The following is a 22056-nucleotide window of genomic DNA, read 5'->3' on the forward strand; positions in this document are numbered from 1 at the left end:
AGCCGGGCCGGCCCGAGCGGGGCCGTTGCGGGCGGCGGGGCCGCGCGGAGGCGGAGGCGGCCATGGAGGGGCTGGCGGGGTACGTGTACAAGGCGGCCAGCGAGGGCCGCGTGCTCACCTTGGCCGCGCTGCTGCTGAACCGCTCCGAGAGCGACATCAAGTACCTGCTGGGCTACGTGAGCCAGCACGGCGGGCAGCGCTCCACGCCGCTCATCATCGCCGCCCGCAACGGGCACGCCAAGGTGGTGCGGCTGCTGCTCGAGCACTACCGCGTCCACACGCAGCAGACCGGCACCGTCCGCTTCGACGGGTACGTGAGGCCCGGGCCGGCCAGCGCCGGGCGCGGCGCGGCGGGCACGGCCGGGGCGCGGGGCTGGGAGCGCCGTGCGGGCCTCTGGGGCTCCCGCTGCCCTCGGGAGCCTCATCCAGCGCAGGGAATCCCCTGCCCCGGTGTCTGTGTGGGCTCTGTGGCTTGGCGGTGGGTTCTTTGCAGCCCCGGCTCCTCTGTGAGGTGGTGGTCCCTGTGGTCCCGGCTCGGGTTGTTCCGTGACTTGGTGGTGCTTGGGAACCCTTCCAGCTCCGTGTTCTGAGGCTCGGTGGCCCTTGTGGGTATTTTTCAACTCGGGCTGTTTTGTGATTTGGTGGTCCTCGTGGGGCCCTTCCAGTTCTGTGTTCTGTGACTTCATGGCCCTTGTGGGTTCTTTTCAACTTGTCACTTTTGTGACTTGGTGGTCCTTGTGGTCCCAACTGAGATTATCCTGTAACTTGGTGCTTCTTGTGGGCCCTTCCAGCTCAGTGTTCTGTCACTTCATGTCTTTGTGGAGCCTCTCCAGCTGAGGATTCTGTGACTTGTTGGTGCTTGTGGGCCTCTTCAACTCAGGCTGGACCTTGTGGATCTCTTCCATCTCAGGATTCTGTGACTTGATGGTCCTTGTGGATTCTGTTTTGTGACTTGGTGGTCCTTGTGGTCCCTGCTCAGATTATTCTGTGACTCAGTGCCCTTGTAGGCCCTGTCCAGCTCAGTATTCTGTCACTTGATGTCCTTGTGGGCCCCTTCCAGCCCAGGCTGTTCTGTGATTCTGTGCCTTACTGGCCTTGTGGGCCTCCTGCAGCTCAGACTGTTCTGTGACTCGATGGCCCTGGGAGCCCTTCCCAACCCAGCTTGTTCTGTGACTTGGTGGTGCTTGTGTGTCCTTCCCACCTCAGATTACTCCATGACCTGGTAGGCCCTGCCCAGCTCAGCATTCTGGGTTTTGATGGCCCTGTGGGTCCCTTCCAAGCTGTTCAGTGCTCTGGGATCCCTCCCCTGCCCTCAGCAGAGCTCCCAGGAGGATCTGAGCTCTGATTTTCCCAGGCACAGAGGGCAGGCTGACAGGGTGGCAGTGCCCAGCGCCCTCCTTGCTGCTGTTTTTAGAAATGAATTTGTGACACCCCCACCTAAACATCACGTGGGTGTTGGAGGCCACAGTGAGGTCACAGTTTGGTGATTTTCTGGTAAAAAATGCCTGTGTGGTTGGAGATCCCACCTGATGCTTTGTGAGCCATAGATGACATTTCCATTTAGGAATTCCCCATGTGAAGCTGTGGACAGGATAATATTCACAGCCCAGAGAGCTTCTGCTGGGCCAGAGTGGCCTTTTGGGGACATTTTTGCTGCTACAGGTGACCGTGCCATCAGGAAGGGTTCTCACACTGCTCAGTTTTCACACACAGAACCACTTCCCTGTGTGGTTTGATTTTTAGTCCTTCCTTTTGCCTTCCAGCTGTTTTTTTATTTATTTTTTTTTAAGTGTGTGTGTTTTTTTGTATTGTTTTTGGATTTTTTGTTTGTTTTGGTTTTTTGGCTGTTTGGGTGGTTTTTTTTTTTTGTTTTTGTATTTTTTTTGGGTTTTTTTCCCAGTCAGAAGCAGGTTGAGAATTCCTGGGGTGAGAATCCCTGGAGGAAGGACTTCCTGCCAGGCAGCAGATGCTGGATTTTTGCCTGGCTGGGGTGGGGATGTTTTCCAGAGGCTGTGCCTGGCACGGATTGAAGGAGGAGTTGTGGGAGGCACAATGGGTGCAGAGAGAGGAGCAGAGCCCATGTGATCCCCAGGGATTGTTTTTCTCAGATAAGGTGGCTCAGCAGCTCCTCTCCCGTGGGCTTTCCACTGGGAGCCTCAAAACACCAACAAATCACCTCGGGTTCCTAAAAGATCCCCCTCCTGACTCTCCTCCTGCTTCAATACATAAATATTTTAATGGAGTTATTTACAAAATCAGGAACTTCTCACTGGGAATTCTCTCTGAGATCTTGAAGAGCCTCTGGAGGTGTTGGATTTACAAACAGTTGCTGTGGAGCTGCGAGGGCTTTATAATAATTAAAAATCTCTGTGAAAGTGAAATTTCAGCTGATCTTACCATGTTTTAACTCTGGGGAACGTGGCTGTCTGGAATGTTTGTCCTTCCTGTGTGTTTGGGACGGGCCTTGAGCGTGTGTGAATCCTGCCTGTTTCTTCATTTCAATCCTTCAAAAATCAGGGAATGAGAAAGGCACATCCTTTATTTTGTGTGCTGGGTTTAAGGGAATGAAAACAGCTTAAAAAGAAGGCTCTGTCCCCTCATTTCCCCGTTATTCATGTGACACAGCTCTGTGGAGCAGCCCAGCCCAGAACTTCTGCTTTTTTGGGTTTTATTTTCTTCCTGAGGTTCCATTTGTGTCACCAGGTTGCTGGGCTGGTTCAGGGCACGGGATCTCAAATAGGGAAGCACTGGGAACTGCAGCTCAGGGAGAGGGGGCAGGAAAAGTGATCAGGAATTTTGAAGCCGGTTTTGCTGCCAGGGCTGATGCTGCTGTCTAAATCTGATTTTTTTGTGTCAAAATATCCATTTTAAGGTTTTTCTTGGTCTTTAATATGTCACTTGATGGCACTGAAGGGATAATTTTAGAACTCTTCTTGCCAGACCTCTCCAAACTGAGGCAGGAGTTTGTGAGTGGGATCTTCAAGGTGGCCAAACCCCTCTGGCTGCTTTGAAGCTCCAACGCTCCGTGTGCTCTGTCGGCCATTCTGTAGTTGTGAGTTCCTTGGAATTCAGTGAGTTCCTTGGAATCCCGGTGAGTTCCTTGGAATCCAGGGATGGGCTGGCTGTAAAATCCCCGTTGGTGGCTGGGTGTGGGATGCTTTTGGAAGAGCATCAGCCTAATTCCTTATCCTCCTGTCCCCAGCTTCGTCATCGACGGGGCCACCGCGCTGTGGTGCGCGGCCGGCGCCGGCCACTTCGAGGTGGTCAAGCTGCTGGTGAGCCACGGCGCCAACGTCAACCACACCACGGTGACCAACTCGACGCCGCTGCGGGCGGCCTGCTTCGATGGCCGGCTGGACATCGTCAAGTACCTGGTGGAGAACAACGCCAACATCAGCATCGCCAACAAGTACGACAACACCTGCCTGATGATCGCGGCCTACAAGGGCCACACGGACGTGGTGCGCTACCTCCTGGAGCAGCACGCCGACCCCAACGCCAAGGCCCACTGCGGGGCCACCGCCCTGCACTTCGCCGCCGAGGCCGGCCACCTGGAGATCGTCAGGGAGCTGGTCAAGTGGAAGGCGGCCATGATGGTGAACGGCCACGGCATGACGCCGCTCAAAGTGGCCGCCGAGAGCTGCAAGGCCGACGTGGTGGAGCTGCTGCTGGCTCACGCCGACTGCGACAGGAGGAGCAGGATCGAAGCTCTGGAGCTGCTGGGGGCCTCGTTTGCCAATGACAGGGAGAACTACGACATTTTGAAGACTTACCACTATTTATATTTAGCCATGCTGGAGAGGTACCGCGACAGCGAGAACGTCATCGAGAAGGAGGTGCTTCCCCGGATCGAGGCTTACGGAAACAGGTCGGAATGCAGGACGCCTCAGGAGTTAGAGTCCATTAGGCAGGACAGAGATGCCCTTCACATGGAAGGCCTCATAGTGCGGGAGAGAATCCTGGGCTCGGACAATATCGACGTCTCGCACCCCATCATTTACCGGGGCGCGGTCTACGCGGACAACATGGAGTTCGAGCAGTGCATCAAGCTCTGGCTCCACGCCCTGCACCTGCGGCAGAAGGGCAACAGGAACACCCACAAGGACCTGCTGAGGTTCGCTCAGGTCTTCTCCCAGATGATCCACCTGAACGAGCCCGTGAAGGCCAAGGACATCGAGAGCGTCCTGCGCTGCAGCGTGCTGGAGATCGAGCAGGGCATGGCGCGCATCAAAACCACCCCGGACGCCGACATCCACACGGCCATGGACAACTACGAGTGCAACATCTTCACCTTCCTCTACCTGGTGTGCATCTCCACCAAGACACAGTGCAGCGAGGAGGACCAGTCCCGCATCAACAAGCAGATCTACAACCTGATCCACCTGGACCCGCGCACGCGCGACGGCTCCAGCCTGCTGCACCACGCCGTCAACTCGGGCACGCCCGTGGATGACTTCCACACCAATGACGTGTGCAGCTTCCCCAACGCCCTGGTCACCAAGCTCCTGCTGGACTGCGGCGCCGACGTCAACGCCGTGGACAACGAGGGGAACAGCCCTCTGCACATCATCGTGCAGTACCACCGGCCCATCAGCGACTTCTTGACGTTGCACTCCATCATCATCAGCCTGGTGGAGGCCGGCGCCCACACGGACATGACCAACAAGCAGAAGAAAACCCCTCTGGATAAAAGTACCACCGGGGTGTCCGAAATCCTCCTTAAAACTCAAATGAAGCTGAGTCTCAAGTGCCTGGCTGCCCGCGCCGTGCGGATCTACAACATCAGCTACCAAAACCAGATCCCCAGAACTCTGGAGGAGTTTGTCCAGTTCCACTAGGCCGTGTCCAACCTTTTGTGGTGGTGCTATCCCGGGACGACACCAGACAGCAGAATACACCCATGTCCATGAAGTTGTTTTTCTCCATTCCTTTGGTTTTGGGTTCCTCTGGATTCCGTCTGCGGCCTCAGTTCTCGGGTGGAGATGGTGGAGGGCGGGGGGCAGGAAAAGCCACATTGTTGTCCTGTAGTTGAATCTGGTGTTTGAGATTTTGGTCCTTTTCTTTTTTTGATTAAATGAATCCCTTCATTAGCTCTTGGTTTTCTAAACGACAAGAGAAGAATCCCCCAGGTAACTCCTCTCAAACGTTCCGTGTTCGACACGATTCGCACAATTGGATTTCAAACTCCTCACAATGAGGTGGGAAAAGAAAAATTGGGAATTCTGTGGTGGTTGGGTTAAAAGTGGAGTGTCCACCCCCAGAGCAGTGTGTTGCTCTCATACCTCACCGTGCTCTTATGCCTTTCAGCTCGTGCTGAAGATGTTGGTAACGTTTTAAAAGTTGTGTTTTAAATAAAAATGTACAGCTACAGATGTGAGGGGTGTTCTGTTAGGATATGCAGGTGGAAATTTGGCTCTGAGGGGCTGAATTCCATCATCAGGCTCTTCACTGACACTGCTGCAGTAAGTATTGAATAACCTATGGACAAAACCCCACTTCCACGCCGACCGAAAATAACCGGAATCATCGTTTCTTTTTCCGTAGCTCCGTCGCTCCTATCCAAACATCATGCATGGATCCCTAGAAACTGGGTAGGGAATTTGTGTTTGTGTGTGTCCCAACATTTCAAACTGCTTTGAACTTGGGTTTTTTCTGTTGTTTCGACGCTCAACACGCACCTTTTTTTTGACTCAAAGTCTGTCCAGCTGCACTCTTGGATTCCAGATGCTGTATCTTCCTAACGGAGCCGTCTGCCGCCAAAGAGAGTCTTCCTTGAACCTGGCTTTTCCAAGAAGCGTTGGAGTCTGTGCCTCCCTGAATTGGACTCGAGGATTTTTCATGGTTTTTACTCCTTCCAGTAGGAAAATCTCTTCTTAAAACTGATTTTTACAAAAAAAAAAAAAAAATTCTCCTCTCATCAACCTCTTTGCTGGTGAGCGAGTGATTGTACGGGGACGTTGTCGCTTGAGAACTTTGGGAGAAGTGGCAGATGCTCCAGCAGGAAAATGTCACTTGTTGGGACAAGGCTCCTGAACCCTCTGTTCCTTTCCCACGCAGCTTTTTAACCGTCAGGATGAACGAATGTTCCGTGGGGTTTTTTTAAAAACAATCCAGGTAGAACTTTCAGGCGAGATTTGGGGCACACGTTTCTATTTGTATGACAAAGAAATAAACATTGAATGTGGAATTACCTTGCAATTCCTGGTTTTTGTCCAGGGTTTGTGTCCTTTGGGGGAAAAGCTTTAGGGTCAGCTTTAGGTTCTCTGGGGAAGCTGCCACATCCCTGGATTTGTCCTAAGGCCAGGTTGGAGCATTCTGGGATAGTGGAAGGTGTCATTTTCCTGAGGAGAATTCCAAAGGAACAATAAAAATTCCTGGCTGTCGATTCCAAAATACTTCCATGCAGAGGAAGGTCTTTGCTGTGGGAAGGCTGCTCCTGCCTGCAGCCTGTGCCCGGTTGTTCTCCTGCTTCCCAGTGAATTCCTGCTGCCTGGTGTCATGGAATGCTGTCCTGCCACCTCCCCCCTGTCACCAGGAGCTCTTGGCAAAGGATAGGGAATACCTGTGGGTGAGGCTTGGGAATGCTGGGATCTTCTCCAGGATCTGGATTTTTCCTCCCAAGCATTAAACGCTGTGAGGTTCCCTTTGCTCTCCCTGTTATTTAAAGCCCCTGATAAAATTCCTTGGATCTTCCAGGTGCTGTTTTCCCTGGAAAAGCACGGAGTGAAGTCCTGGGAAGAGCCGCGTGCTGCCGGGGGTTGGGATGTTGATGGAGCAGGATCAGAACTGGGAGAGGCAGAAATAAACCCGGCCTAGAAATAAACCCGGCCTAGAAATAAACCTGGAGCTGAGCCAGGCCTTGGAATGCTGATCCTGCTGTCCCGAGGGATCCAGAGGGACTGAGCCACCCAGGGATGGGGACAGTGCAATCCCAGCCAGGGATGGGGGACAGTGCAATCCCAAACAGGGATTGGGGACAGTGCAATCCCACCCTGGGATTGGGGACAGCCGCCTCCAACCCCACCCTTGCTGCTAGCAGGGTCCTGGAAATCCGGGATTCCCAAATATTCCTTGGGAATGGCTGGGGAGGGGAGCAGGAGGGGGGCAGGTGCACCCTGAGCTCCACAGAAATGTGGGAATTGTGTCCTGGAGTGTGCCCAGGTGTCCATGGCAAGGGATATATAAAATATCTCAGTGTATTTTTATATATATATATATATAAAAATATATCAATATATTTATATGTATAAATGTGTGTATATATATAAAATATATCAATGTATGTATATATATATAAAATATATCAGTGTGTATATATATAAAATATATCAATGTATTTATAGATATAAATATATTAGCTGTATGTATAAAAAGATATCAATGTATATATATAATTTTTGTATATTTATAGAAAACATAAAATATAAATATATTAATTATACGTAGATATAGAAATAAAAATATAAAGTATTTATACTTTATGCACATACACACACATATTTTATATATTTTATATATTTTTATATGTATATATACACACATACATATGCATGTATATACACATATATTTTATATATACACATCTGTGTAACAATTTTTAAAAGTCTAAAAGTAAAATTATTTACAAATGTATATGCACATATAGTGTGTGTGTAGATATATGTCTATGCATAGATATAAACCCACAAATATATATAAAATATATGTGTGTGTGCACATGTATTTTATATATAAGTAAATATATTTAAATATATATAATATATATAGATATAGGTAAAATATATCAATTATATATATTTATATATTTTTAAATATTTATGTATATATATTATATGAACATATATGTTATACATAAATATTCTGGACATATACATATAAATTATATGTATAGTTATAGATATAATATATAATATACATTATATATACACATATGAATATAATATAATATAATATAATATAATATAATATAATATAATATATAATTTAACATAAAATGTTATATTGTATTATATGAAAGTGTTATATTATATTATATTAATTATATTAATCAATATATAATATATACTACATATATGATTTTATTCATATATCTATGATATATATTATATGTTACACATATATATTAATACATAAATAATAATAGATAATAATATAAATAAAAAGTAATAATAAATATGTGTGTGTATGTATAAAAATATAAATCTATAAAATGTGTTGATGTATTTATATATTACATATTTATATATATAAAAATATATCTAACTACAGGGTTTCCCTGCACCCCAGCCGGACCCCTGAGCTCCCAGTCCATCAAAAACTGGGAAATGCAGAATTCCCACTCCCGCTGAGGATGGAATGTCTCATTTGGGAGTTTATTTTATCCTTTTTTTTTCCAAGTTGCTTCTCCCAAAGGCATCACTTGACTGCTCATCCCTTTCAAACTTCCTTGGAAAACCTCACATCCCATAGAAATAAATGATGGAAAAATTCCAGGATCCATCCTGCCCTCGATGCCAGAGCCGCCCCCCTCAAATCCACAGAAAATAAAAAGGAACAGACACCAGGAATTTTTAAAATACCATATTTTTAATTCTTAAAAAATACCAGGAACGGTATTTCCCGAACCTCATCCCGCATCCAAAAAAATCCACTTCCCTCTTCTCCATAAAATTAATATTAGCATAAATAATTCCGCTATGCCGAGGGCACATTCCCGCCCTTAAAATTCCATGATTTCCATGGCACCAGCTATGTACAGGTATGATACACGTGGGCTCCCCAAACTGCTCTGCTGGGACAAAACTCATCCAACTGCTTTTTAATTAATTCTTTAAACGATTTTAAATTTTTTCGGAATTATTTCTTAATTTTTAAATTTTTTTTTTTTGGCAGGGTTTTAAATTTTCCCCCCTTCTTTTCCTTCCTGTTTTTAGAAGAATTATGTACAGCTGGACACCGGAGATTTGGCGTTTAAGGTGCTTGAAATCACAAGAATTTCCTTCAGTGCATTCAGACTAATTAACGCCTCCACTTAATTACTCCTCTTAACGAAGGCAGTTTGAGAGCTGTGGCCAGCAGAGCCCGGGGCCTGCGACAGCTCCGCCACGGGCAGGAGCAATCCATGGGGTTTTTTTGGGATAATATTATTATTTTAAGGAGTTTTCCAGCTCCTCTTCAGGGACCCCTCACGTCGGCGTCCCCTCGTCCCCGCTGCTGCCACCTTGGTGACTTCCCAGTTGGAAGCACCTCCGAGGAGATTTTTGGGGAATTTTTGGTTGACTTGAGGTCTTTTGTTATGGAACCCCAGTTGAAAGCACCTCTGAGAAGATTTTTGGGGAATTTTCCATTGGTTTTAGGGGTATTTTTATGGAATCCCAGTTGAAAGCACCTCCAAGGAGATTTTTGGGGAATTTTCACTTGGTTTGAGGGGTATTTTTATGGAATCCCAGTTGGAAGCACCTCCGAGGAGATTTTTGGGGAATTTTTGGTTGATTTGAGGTCTTTTTTTATGGAATCCCATTTGAAAGCACCTCCGAGGAGATTTTTTGGGGAATTTTCACTTGGTTTGAGGGGTATTTTTATGGAATCCCAGTTGGAAGCACCTCCGAGGAGATTTTTGGGGAATTTTCCATTGGTTTGAGGGGTATTTTTATGGAATCCCAGTTGAAAGCACCTCCAAGGAGATTTTTGGGGAATTTTCACTTGGTTTGAGGGGTTTTTTTATGGCTTCTAAGTGCTGTCCCACAAGGGGTGTTCTCTGGTCCTGCTGCAAAGCCAAGCTCAGCCCCCAAATCCCTCGGGATCCCGGGAATCTCCGGAGCTGGGAGGGGGCTCCTGGCCCCGGCAGAGTCACTCCATCCCGTGGGAATTCTGCTCCCGCTCGGCCGCTCGCCGGCGGCTCCCGCTCTTGAAGAACCCGAGCTGTGGGGAGGGAAGAGAAACAAAATCCCGCTGTTTTTCCAGGAGCTTTTAATGGGATAGCAGCGGGAGGTTGGTCCTGGATATAATTTATAAATGGAAAAGGGGATTTTTGAGGAGGTTTTGAGGGTTTTTGGTGGTGTTGAGGATCTCGTGGGGTGCGGGACACGGATCCAGAGGGTTCCTCCACACATGGGAATCTCCAAAAATCCCCCAAAATGCACGGCCCGGGGGCTGCTCACCTTCCAGAGCGCCAGGACCAGCAGGGCCAGGAGCAGGAGACCTCCGAAGGTGCTCCCAAGGATGATCCAGATGGGAATCTGCGATTCCTCGGGCTTGGAGATCTCAAACGTGATCTGGGGGAGAGAAAACACCGCGGATGCCAGGCAGGAATGGCGGGGAAAAGGGGATAGAGGGACTGCTGAACAGCCCTTCCTCTGGGAATGCTGCACCAAGGATTTGGCTCAGTTTTCCCTGTGGAATCCGGAGATTCCAGGATCAAAGCTCGGCTCTGGCCACAGCTGCACCGAGTTCTTCCAGACCTGGGTCCCTCAATCCATGGGATCTCCCAGTGGGATCAGGGCAGGGTGTGGCAGTGTCCCAAAATTCTGGGTCCCTCCATCCACAGGGATTTTCCCAGTGGGATCAGGGCAGGCTGTGGCAGCATCCCGAAATTCTGGATCCCCCATCCCTGGGCTGACCTGGCGGCTGGGATCCTCCTCCCGGAAAACGAAGGGGCTCCGGAAGCGCCGCTGGAGCGCGGCGATCGTGGTGAGCTTCAGTGCCTTGAACTTCAGCTGCACGGAGAGGGCTGGGATGAGCATCCCACGTGGGAAAGGAGCCCCCATTCCCAACGGGATCCATCCCCATGGGCGGGGATGAGCATCCCACGTGGAAAAGGATCCCCCATTCCCAACGGGATCCCTCCCCATGGGCTGGGATGAGCATCCCACGTGGGAAAGGAGCCCCCATTCCCAACGGGATCCATCCCATCCCCTTGGCTTTGTATCCACAGGGATTCTGTTTGGATTCCTGGGAGAGGAGGATGCAGGGCAGGCAGGGAGTGGGGCAGAATGATGGCAAAAAAGAGGTTTTAGATTAATTAAATTAGAATTAATTACTAAATTATGGAATTAAATGATCCATAATGAGATGTAGATGTAGAACCAATAGGATAAGTGGTTTTGGGAACAAAATCCACCCCATGCATTCCTGGGGAAGGGAAAACTCCCACATTTTTGGGGTATGAGGGTTCCTTTGGGGGGTTTCTGCCTGAAATCCACATTTTCTGGTGAGCACTCACTGCTTTCAGAGACTTCATCCACAGGTTCCCACGCAAGTGCAGGTTCAGCTCCTCGCTGGGAGCCAGCTTCACCTCGCAGTCGATGGAAACCACGTCGGAGTTGCTGTGGTTCTGCAAAGGGAAATGTGGGATCACGGCTGGAGAAGGAGGGAAAATCCCACTGGGATTCATCCCTGGCAGGCACTGATGGAGGGAGGACCCCACGTGTCCATCCTCCTGTGTGGCCAAACCCCCTCATTCTTCAGATTTTCTCCCTCTTTTTCACCCCAAACTTCCCAGTTTTGCTGGGTTTTGTGCTGTTCTTCCCCTCCAAGATTTCCCTTGGGAAAAAAATTATCCTGATCTTTGTGAGCTGGAGAATCCCCTCACTTCCCATAAATCCTGAGTATTAACAGGGCTTAAGTCGCAGTGGCTGAGAGGAAAAATAAAAACAAACCGACTGAAGGGCTTGAAAATCTCTTAAAAAATTCCACATGCGTCCACGTGCCCCTCCCACATCCATGGGCCATCCCTATTGCAGGTTTTTCCCTGTTTTGGGATATCCTGGAGCCAGGATTGGCCCCGAGCAGGCGAGTACCAGGTGTGGGGTGTGGGACAGGTCCTCCTCCGCCGGGGTTCTGCGGTAGTCAGTGGTGTTCCCCCAAATGCTGCAGGTCGTGTTTTCCTGTGGGAGAAGCCGATGGAATTCCAGCATGGACACGGGATTGTGGCAGTGGCTTCCCTGTGCCCCCATCCCGATGGAATCGGGGATCCCCAGCACCCCCCAGGATTTGCTGGAGCTGGGATTGAGTTTGGCTCGATGTGGGATGTGGCTGGAGGGCTGGGATCCCATCCTAAACCAGGCCTGAATCCCATCCTAAACTGGGCTGGAATTCCATCTTAAATTGGGACAGAATCCTATCCTAAACCAGGCTGGAATCCCATCCTAAACTGGGCTTGAATCCCATCCTAAACTGGGCTGAAATCCCATCCTAAATTGGGACAGAATCCTATCCTAAAACCAGGCTGGAATCCCATCCTAAACCAGGCCTGAATCCATCATAAACTGGGCTGGAATCCCATCCTAAACTGGGCTGAAATCCCATCCTAAATTGGGACAGAATCCTATCCTAAAACCAGGCTGGAATCCCATCCTAAACTGGGCTGAAATCCCATCCTAAATTGGGACAGAATCCTATCCTAAAACCAGGCTGGAATCCCATCCTAAACCAGGCCTGAATCCATCATAAACTGGGCTGGAATCCCATCCTAAACCAGGCTGGAATTCCATCCTAAACCATGCTGGAATCCCACCCGAAACTGAGACAGAATTTCATCCTAAACTGGGACAGAATTCCATCCTAAACCATGCTGAAATCCCACCCTAAACTTGGACAGAATCTCATCCTAAACTGGGCTAGAATTCCATCCTAAACCATGCTGCAATCCCACCCTAAACCATGCTGGAATCCCATCCTAAACCTTAATCCCATCCTACCTGGTCTGCCCGGAATTCCGAGGGCAGCAGGAGCCGGTTGCCCGCCCGGGTGGCCACGGGCACGGTGATCTTCAGGGTCACCCCTTGCACCGGGAAGAATCCCAGGTTCTGCAGCTGCCAGGGAAGAGCACAGGGATGTGTTGGGATCGGGGGAGGGGGATCCCTGCTCCCAGGGCAGATCCCAAATCCAGGAGAACTCAGGGATCCGGTTCCTGCTCACCGTGAAGGTGCAGTGGAAGGGGGGCCCGATGGGGTTGGATCCATCCAGGGAATTGTTGGATCTGATCTCAAAATAGTCCAGGCTCGACGTCCTGTGGGACAAAGGGGTTTGTAGGATTTTCCCTTTTCTCTGCAGGACTTTCCCCTTTCTTGCTGGGATTTTCCCTTTCTTTATAGGATTTTCTCGCCTCTTTAATAAAGCAGAGCCACCCCAGGCCCTGGCTGAGGTTTGGATGTCGCAGGAGGTAAATCAATCCCTGCTCTGCAGCTGGAAAGGTGGGAAAAGAGCCAGGAATACCCTGTGGGAACCCATTCGGGAGCACCTGTGATGGCCCCAAAATCCTCACATTCTTTCAAATTCTCTGCCTCCTTTTCCACTCCAAGATTCCCAAATTTGATATTTTCTGTGCTCTTCTTTCCCTCCAGGTTTTCTCTTCATTACCAACTGGAGAATCCCCTCACTCCCCATAAATCCTAAATATTAAAGGAATTTTATTTGTGGTGTCTGAGTAAAAAATATAAAATGACCGAAGGGCTGAAAAATCCCCAAAATATTCCAGCAAGCAGTGCCAGGGAATGTGCTTTGGGATCCCTGATTTTCCCATCAGCAGCTTCCTAAATTATCTCTGCCTTCATCCCTGGCTGTCCCAGACTTGAATTCCCGGTGATTCCACGCTCGTCCCACAGCTCAGCTTCCCTCCGATGGTTTTGTGGGATGGCCACTGGCCCAGACACCGGGAACACCTGTTATGGCCATTATTACCTCCAAGAATTCCCTTTTTTTCCCCATAAAAACTCACCCTCACACCTCTTCAATAACATTTATGCCTTTAAACATCGGCAGAGTCCAGCTCCCCACGGCTCGCCAATTTTATAAAAAGCTCTCCCTGACTTTATGGCTCCTGGTTTTTCAATAAATTCCCAAATTAAACCTGGGTTTGAAGGCTGCTCCCAGCTGGTTTTCCCAAGGGGTTTTCCCAATCCATGACCTCCCAGGAGCCGCATCCCAAACCCCTCACCTGGTGAAGAGCAGGTCGGCCTCGTACTTGAGCTGGAAGTTGAGGTGGGCAACGTTGTCCTCCTTGGTGCTCTCCTTCTCCTCGCTGTCACTGGAACAGCAGCAGGGCCAGGGGGTCAGGCAGCAGCCAAATCCCCCTGGGAATTTTTTGGGGGAGTGCTGAACTTTATTGCATTTTGGTCAAAGCAGGATTTTACTCTGGGATTTTTATCATGAAAATGATTCGGAGGGAGGTGTCACCCCCAGCAGCGTAAAGGGGTGCAGGGGAATCCTCCTCTGCTATAATAATTGGTGAATTTGTAAAACATTTCATCAATTAATATTAATAATTTAGCCAATTAATTCTATTATTTATTAATAATTTAATAAATATTAAGTTGATTTAATTTTTCCCTTTATTTGTATGATTTCCCCTTTCTTTGCAAGGTTTTCCCCCTTCCTCACAGGATTTCCCCTTTTCATAGGATTTTCCGGTTTTTTTGCTGGATTTCCCACATTTCCCTGTGGAAATCTTTACCTGTGCAGGAATGGGGAGTAAGGAGAACTTTGTAAAATTATTAGGAGATATTTTTCCTGGGAAATATTTGCGGTGGGAGCATGGATGTGAAAGCAGCAGTGGCTGGAGATCCAGCAGAGCCCGACAGCTTCCACAGGCATGGAAAAATCATGGATGTAAATCCCCAGATAAATAAAAATAGCCGGGTTTGGGAGCACGGGGCTGGGATAACCCACAGCAACTGGGTCTCCATGGGGTTGTGCCATGGAAAACCTCTGGCTCTGCAGGAAGGAATCCCAAGGAAAGCTGGCTACATCCTGGGGTGCCCAGAGAAACTCCCTGGATCCCTGGAATTGTCCAAGGTTGGACACCCTGGGATCAGGGAAGGGATGGGATTGGATGGGCTTTTTTTCCAGCCCAAACCATTCCATGATTCCAGAGGGAGAAAGCATCCCCAGACCTGCTGGCAACCATGTAGACCTCCATGCTCTGCAGGAAGACGGACTTGCTGAATTCAAAATCCAGGCGGAAAGCGACCTGCGGGGAAGGGAAAAACACCGGGAAAAACATCGGGAAAAACATCCCAGGGAATAAAATCCCAAGTGCTGAGCGGGGCCAGTGAGAGACCCTGCGGGAGACACAATTCCCAATCCCACCAGGACTGAGCAGAGCCTTTCCAGGCAGAGAGGATTTGCAGGAATTCTCTCAGCCCCTGCCATGGGAGCAACGAGCAGCTCCCTTTGGAAGCAGATCCCTCCAGAGGCCCGGGATCGGCGGGAAGGGGAGGCAGCTGGAGAGAGCCAAAACCAATAAAACGGGATAAATGTGATAAATGTCACATCTGCAGTGACCTCAAACCGTCTGGGCCGGCACAGCTGACTGGAATATTAAAGCTCCCGCGGCTCCGGAGCCAAAATTCCTTTTCCAGCCTGTCTTTGTTTTGGCAGGAGCGGCACTACCTGATGGCCCACGGACACATTCCCGACCCCGTAGGTCATGGGGAGCCAGCTCCTCGTGCAGCCACAGGCATCCCACTGGGATTTTTGGGAGCTTCAAAGCCGAGCCTGGTGCCTGAGGCTCATCCATCTTAATCCAGGAAAGGTTTCAGACGGATACAGGAGCTGGGGAGATTTTATCTCCACGTCCTGCTTGTGTTGGTCCCTTTTCCCATGGGTGGCAGGTGGGATTCCAAGTGGATCCTGAATGGATCTCCCCACTATTTCTTTCCCAACTGAATTTGATGTTTCCCAAGGGTTTATGGTTTATAAAAATGATAAACTGGATCTGGGCTCATCCCCAATACTGGGAACACTGGTTTGGAGGGTGCCACCACCCAGGGGCTGGACTGGCTCTGAGCAGGATCCAGAGGCACCTCAGAGCAAGGAAAACCTCTCAGGGAGGGAAGGAGCCTCATCCTGCAGGGAATCAGCTCAGGGAAGTTCCCATCCGTGGTTTGAAGCCAACATTAAATTCTTCCACAGGACTGAAGGCAAATTCTGACACCTGGAGGAGCTGGGATGGATTCTGGGGCTCTCTTGAGGATCCCAACCATCCCAGCTTCCCTAAGATGCCTTTCAGACTCCAAAAGGGACAAAACCAAAAGTTTATCTTCAAAATCTTGATCAGGGCTGCCCAGATGTGACCCTGGGGGCAGAAGGTCCATGTGACAGCAGAGTGGGAAGTTGGGAATGTCCTACCTTGGCCTTGGCTCGGAAGAAGGGGTAGCTGACGTTGCACACCCTCCTGGTGGGGTGTCTGTCGTCACTGGCGCAGTCGATGTTGATGTCGGTGTCGTCCTGAAACGGGACATGAAGTCCTGTCCATGGAGTGTCTGGGACACCGGGAATGAGCCCCGGGAGCCGGCTCTTTGGGAAACTGGGAACACCTAGGGGCTCAAAATGGGCCTTGGCTTTGGGGAAACAACCAGCCAACCGCCAACCAATGGCCAACAAAATAATGGCCAACCAGTGGACAATCAACCAATGACCAACCAACCAAAATCCAACCAACCAATGACCAACCAACAACCAAAACCCAACCAACCAACGACAAGAACCAATGACCAACCAACCAATCAATCAACCAATAACCAACCAACGACCAAAACCCAACCAATAACAAACCAACCAATGACCAAAACCCAACCAAAACCCAACCAACCAATGACCAAAACCCAACCAAGATCCAATCAATCATTGGCCAACAAACTAATAAATGAAGGAAGGACAACCACCAACCAACCAAAATCCAACCAAAGGACCATGCAGGCAACCAGCCAGTCGTCCAACCCACCCTGCTCACTGGAGCTGGGAATTCTTCCCATGCATTTGTTGATGTTCCTGGAAAGGAGCATCTCTAGGGAGCAAGTCCCAGTTTCCTGATGTAAATCCTCTTTATGAATTTAATTACAGCGGTGAATGAATGAACCTGATTATTCCTGGCATTCCTGATTTTTCTGTGATGAGGAGTTGTTGGGAAGCACTTAGAGACAACATGAGCTGTTATCGTGCATGGCCACCAGCTAAGCTGGAATTCCCTCATGTCAACACCAATATTCCTGCTGCTGGAACACCTTCCACCTCTCCAGGCAGGCTGGAGAAGGTCCTGCCCATTGCAGAGCTGGGATGGGATGTGATGGGATAGGACACCAACCCTGCTCTGTCTCTTCCACAACCCTTCCAGATGTTGTAGCCTGCTTGTAGGCAGCTGTCCATCCTCACCATGACAGGATTTGAGCTATTCCAGCTTTTATCCCACAAGGGGTCAGTTTGAGCTGCTGCCACTGGAAAATTCCTACCTAGGAGCCAGAATATCCCAGCACCAGCCACCAGCAACAGCCTGGAGCTTCCTCCACTCATCTGCTGAAATTATGGACTTTTTGGGGCCACAGCCACTTTTTATTTATAATACACAGATATCTGTCCCCTCTGGATGCTCCTTGATAAGGAGGGACAGCCAGGAGCCTGATATCCATGACTCCTCCATGACCAGCTGCAAATATTCCCTACAACCACTGCTGCCTGGTGCTTGCTGTTCCTCACCCTCCCGGGGATTTTCCCTGCTCCCCTCACTTCGTCTGGAATAATCTCCAAAAAATGCATTTTTCTTATTTTGTGGGCAGCAAGCCCCACAATTTTCCCTTGGCACGGCTTGGAGAAAAACAAAGGAGATGGGATCTGCGGGCAGGGATGAAGTCATGGGGGGGTGAGCGAAGGCTCAGCAGCATCAGCACATTCCCAAACCTCACTGGGAACAGGGAGGAGTCGCACCAAGATCGAGTGAGTGGGGCAGTGACATTTTTGGGACACTGGGGGACCATCCAGGGAAAGCCATGGAGAGGTGGCATCGCCCGGCTCGGTGCTGAGCTGTGGCCACATTCCCATGATCAGCCCCTACTTCCAGAAGTTATTTCTCAGCTGCAAAAACTCGTTCCTGACGGGAACTTGGCCATGTGCAGGGAGTATTTTTAAACAACTGCAGGAGAAAAATAGAGGGAAATAATTTCCTCTGTGTTTGACCTTCGCTCAGGCTCTTAAAACTCAACCGTTTTTGTATTTCCAAAATAAAGAGCTGGAAGTGCTTAGAAACAGAGCCCATAAACAGCTCTGATTTATGAGGGATGGAGACAGATTTGGGCTCTGCTTTAGGCTGCAGCTTTCTCGCCCGGCCGGGACCAGCAGCACCTCTGGAAAAGCCTGGATCTCCCCCAGGAGCTCACCTTGGGGATCAAGCTGGCCAGCTGGAGGTTCCTGGAGAAGGAGATGTTGAGGACGGTGCTGTAGGCGTTCTCCCCGCGGTTTTCCAGCGTGGCTTCCACGGCCACCCTTCTCCTGCTGCTCTCGATGACGAAGACGGAGGCGTCAAAGGAGAGGCTGAAGGCCGAGCAGTCCCCCCTCCGCAGTGCCCTCCGGCAGAATTCCCTGCAAGAACAGGCATTCCCGGGATTTTATGACCATGGAAATCCCTGCCCTCCCTCTGTCCTGCTGTGCTGAAAGAGGAGTTATGGGTTTTTCCCACCGTCCATAATTTGGGGGTTTTTGGCCAATGGTGTGACGCTTTCTCAAACTTTATGAGGAATGCTCGGGACAGCTGGGATGTAGGGAAAAATCAGATCCCGTGCCAATAGCAAAGGTGGCTCCAAGCTCCAATGTCCAGCCTGGCCCTGGACACTTCCAGGGGCAGCCACAGCTTCTCTGGGAATTCCATCCCAGCCCCTCCCCACCCTGACAGGGAACAATTCCTTCCCAATATCCCATTGATCCCTCTTTCACCTAAAGCCATTCCCTGCGTCCTGTCCCTCCACGCCTTGTCCCCAGTCCCTCTCCAGCTCTCCTGGAGCCCCTTTAGGCTCTGGAAGGGCTCTGAGCTCTCCCTGGATCCTTCCCTTCTCCAGGTGGATATTCCCAGTTTTCCTAGCCTGGCTCCAGAGGGGCTCCAGCCCTCGGAGCAGCTCCAGGGCCTCCTGTGGATGCAGGGATAACCTTGAATAGCTCTGTAACCACAGAGCTGCAGCGTGGAATTATTTCCATGAGTCAAGCCCGTAATTGCCAGGTGGGTAATGCCAGCCTTGCAGTTATTTCCTGATTTGTATCCCTGGAACTCATCACCATGGCACCAAATATTCGCTGGTTTGTGGATTCCCCGAAAAACCACGGATTCCTTCCAGGCAGGGAGCAGGGAGAGGCTCAGAAGTGCCAAGGAGCACCTCATGGAGGGCTTGATCAGCCTTGTGGTGATGCTGGATGAAGGGCCAGTGATGTCAGAATTTACAGAGCGCAGACTGGGGCTGGATTTTGGAGCCTCCCCCAGCTGGTGACGCTCTCGGAGGATGCTCTGGGTCACCTACTCACATGGCACTGGGAATGTCACTTCTGGCATCCAGCACCAGGTCGGGGACACAGTGCTCGTCCTCGTTGCAGCCATTCCAGAAGGGGACCTGAGGGGACAATGAGGGCAGCTCGGTGACAGTTCTTCCAGGGACAGATCTGCCCTGGTGCCTTGGGAGGTGGCATTTTGGGAGGTAGAACTTTGGGAGGTAGAACTTTGGGAGGTGACACCATGGAGGTGGCACTTTGGGAGGTAGAACTTTGGGAGGTGACACCAGGGAGGTGACACCATGGAGGTGGCACCTGGGACGCAGAACTTTGGGAGGTGGCACCAGGGAGGTGACACCACGGAGGTGGCACTTTGGGAGGTGTCAGCTGCTACCTACAGAGACCCTGAGCGAGGTGGGCCACCCATCGTCCAGCATGGGGCCGTGCTCGGGATGCTCCAGCTCGTAGTCGATGGAGAACGTCACCGGCTTCACGTAATCCGCCGTGTCCTGTGGCACATGGAGAACACTGAGAGGAGCCCAGGGCTGCCCGGGCTGGGGCAGCACCTCAGGGTGTCCCCAGAGGTCACAGATCTGTCCTGCAGCCCCAGCCCAGGGATGGGATGTAACAAAAAACAGATCCCATCTCCAAGGTTGGTCCAAGCCCCATCCAACCTGGCCTTGGATGCTTCCAGGGGCAGCCACAGCTCCTCTAGGAATTCCATCCCAGCCAGGAACTCCTTCCCATGATCCCACCTAACCCTGCCCTCTGGAAGCCCCTAGGAGCTCCTCCCGTGCCTTGCCCCCGGGTGCAGAGGGGTGCTCTGAAGGGAGATGTTTTTTTGGGCTAAATCATGAGCTCCAGCCTCAAATTTCCCAAAAGTTCACAGCAGTTCAGCCGGGGCTTGGGCCTGGGCCAGTCTGGCAGCTCAGGCCTGTCTGGCTTCCATGAAATTCTCCTCATTCCCTGGGAATGTTTGGGTTTGGCCAGGTTTTTGCATCAGCTGCTCCCTGCAAACGAGGGATCCACCAGCTCTGCACCCCGGGGTGGGACCTGCTGGGCCAGAGGGGGACACCACCAGGGACTGGCATGGGGACGCTCGGCTCCCCATGGAAAAACAACGAGCATTCCTGATTTTGGAGCAGGAGGAGCAGCCTGACCCTGGGATGAGGAGCTCACACCCTCCCCGAGGACACGGCTGGTGGAACGGAGCACGTGGAAGCTGCAGTGATGTCACTGCTTGGGGACCCAGCAGCTGCCACGTGCTGGCAGCTCCCTCCCTGACCACATCAAACCGGCGCGGAGCAATCCAGCGGGATGGATCCAGCGGGATGAGGCTCGCTCCCAGCCCGGGAAGGCGCCGAGGGATGCCGGAGAGAACCTCTCCTGCTGCAGACTCACCAGGACGTGGAAGGGGAGGGTGTGGCAGAGCTCCTGCCCGGCGGGCAGCAGCAGCCCCCGCGCCCGCTCCCCGCCGTCGTCCAGGTGCGCCCGGGGCGAGTAGCGGCGCTCGTCGATGGTCGTGTTGTACCTGAGCCCTGCAGGGACAGGCCCAGCTCAGGCCGTGGGGCCACGCGCCCCAAAGCCTGGGCAAAGAGTGGCCCCATGCCCATTCCCTGCTGAGGGAAATCCAGGGAAATCCCAGGCAGATCTGGGGAAAGCGTCCCTTCTCCCAATGAGGAGTTTTGGGGATTAATTACTGCATGGCCTTGTCTAAAATCTGTGCAGGCGTGGAATTGCTTGCCTCTCAAGTGTTCCCGTGCTGGTCTGGAGGAATTGGAGCTCACCCCCCACCTGGATGATTTACGGAGATCCTTTGCTTCCTGCACTGCTGCTGGAAAGCAACAGGAGATTCCCAACCAAGCAGGGGTTTCAGAGAACCTCAGAATGGTTTGGGAAGAGACCTAAAATCTCATCTCACTGCAGCCCCTGCCATGGCAGGGACACCTTTCACTGCCTCAGGGGGCTCCAAGCCCTGTCCATCCCAGCCTTGGACACTTCCAGGGGCAGCCACAGGGAATTCCATCCCTGCCCCTGCCCATCCTCCCAGGGAACAATTCCTTCCCAGTATCCCATCTGTCCCTCTTTCAGCCTAAAGCCATTCCCTGTGTCCTGTCCCTCCATGCCTTGTCCCCAACCCCTCTCCAGCTCTCCTGGAGCTCCTTTAGGCCCTGGGAGGGGCTCTGAGGTTTCTCTGGATTCTTCTCTTTTCCTGGCTGGACACCCTCAGCTCTCCCAGCCTGGCTCCAGAGCAAAGGGGCTCATCCAGGGCGTGACTCTTTATTTCCAGTGGAAATAAAGGTAAAATCAAATAAATAAGGAAATCCCACTCAGATTTTATCCCACAGGGACAGCAGCAGGGAGAAAAACGCTGGATTTGACAGCACAAAACAAAACTCTTGCTCTGGGCACTGGGAGTTTTTCCCTTGGCTCTGGATCCTGATTTCCTTGGACAGTGTTTGCTGCTGGCTTGCAGGGGCTGAGCCGCTATCGCTTCCCTGCTCCGCTGACTCCCGGGAATCCGCCAGGGATCACTCGGGGTCACGGCACCATCCAAGGGTTTAACAGCAGGGCTGGCCAGCTCCACAGATTCCCTGCGATGTTGTGGAAAGTGCACATCTGGCCCGCAGATGTGTCCTGCTGCTGTGAGGGGCGGGAGGGATGGATGAGCCCTGCGGAACGCGGGCCGGGCACATCCTCTCCCGTCCCGCTGCGGGGACGTTCCTGTCACACGGAGCATGGAAAGGCAAATCCCAGGAGAGCCCAGCCCAGGGAACAGGTGAGGGATGAGGTGGGATTTATCCCGGGGGC

General features: G+C 51.1%; 2 protein-coding genes across 3 annotated transcripts in view; one reads left to right on the forward strand and one right to left on the reverse strand.

The window, feature by feature from the left end:
- The first annotated feature begins 6 nt into the window (after positions 1–6).
- Positions 7–6191, forward strand: FEM1B (fem-1 homolog B). 2 transcript variants are annotated; one of them, XM_039723102.1, is made up of 2 exons: positions 7–310; positions 3203–6191. In XM_039723102.1, exons 1-2 carry the CDS (start codon positions 63–65, stop codon positions 4836–4838), a joined length of 1884 nt encoding a protein of 627 aa, XP_039579036.1. In that variant the 5' UTR covers positions 7–62; the 3' UTR covers positions 4839–6191. The 2 variants fall into 2 exon arrangements, with proteins under 2 accessions (XP_039579036.1, XP_039579037.1); XM_039723103.1 differs by having other exon boundaries at positions 25–79.
- A 2402-nt stretch (positions 6192–8593) lies between these two features.
- ITGA11 (integrin subunit alpha 11) overlaps positions 8594–22056 on the reverse strand; it is a 36966-nt gene continuing 23503 nt past the window's right edge. Inside the window, exons 17-31 of the mRNA XM_039723578.1 lie at positions 20647–20783; positions 19644–19754; positions 19282–19367; positions 18150–18351; positions 16129–16227; positions 14892–14968; positions 13937–14026; positions 12919–13009; positions 12699–12812; positions 11799–11885; positions 11222–11332; positions 10620–10715; positions 10161–10274; positions 9603–9921; positions 8594–9459 (exon numbers count right to left, since the gene is read on the reverse strand). Coding sequence (XP_039579512.1) covers positions 9850–9921; positions 10161–10274; positions 10620–10715; positions 11222–11332; positions 11799–11885; positions 12699–12812; positions 12919–13009; positions 13937–14026; positions 14892–14968; positions 16129–16227; positions 18150–18351; positions 19282–19367; positions 19644–19754; positions 20647–20783 — 1487 coding nt within the window. The 3' untranslated portion in view covers positions 8594–9459; positions 9603–9849. The remainder of the gene's footprint in view (positions 9460–9602; positions 9922–10160; positions 10275–10619; positions 10716–11221; positions 11333–11798; positions 11886–12698; positions 12813–12918; positions 13010–13936; positions 14027–14891; positions 14969–16128; positions 16228–18149; positions 18352–19281; positions 19368–19643; positions 19755–20646; positions 20784–22056) is intronic.

This window comes from Passer montanus, unplaced genomic scaffold (assembly GCF_014805655.1).
Source record: "Passer montanus isolate IOZ18808 unplaced genomic scaffold, ASM1480565v1 scaffold5, whole genome shotgun sequence".
NCBI lineage: Eukaryota > Metazoa > Chordata > Aves > Passeriformes > Passeridae > Passer > Passer montanus.

Excerpts from the sequence above, each read along its gene's own strand:
- FEM1B (XM_039723102.1), top strand. The coding sequence starts at position 63 with ATGGAGGGGCTGGCGGGGTACGTGTACAAGGCGGCCAGCGAGGGCCGC. Across the intron at positions 311-3,202 it reads GGCACCGTCCGCTTCGACGG|CTTCGTCATCGACGGGGCCA; the intron begins GTACGTGAGGCC and ends TCCTGTCCCCAG.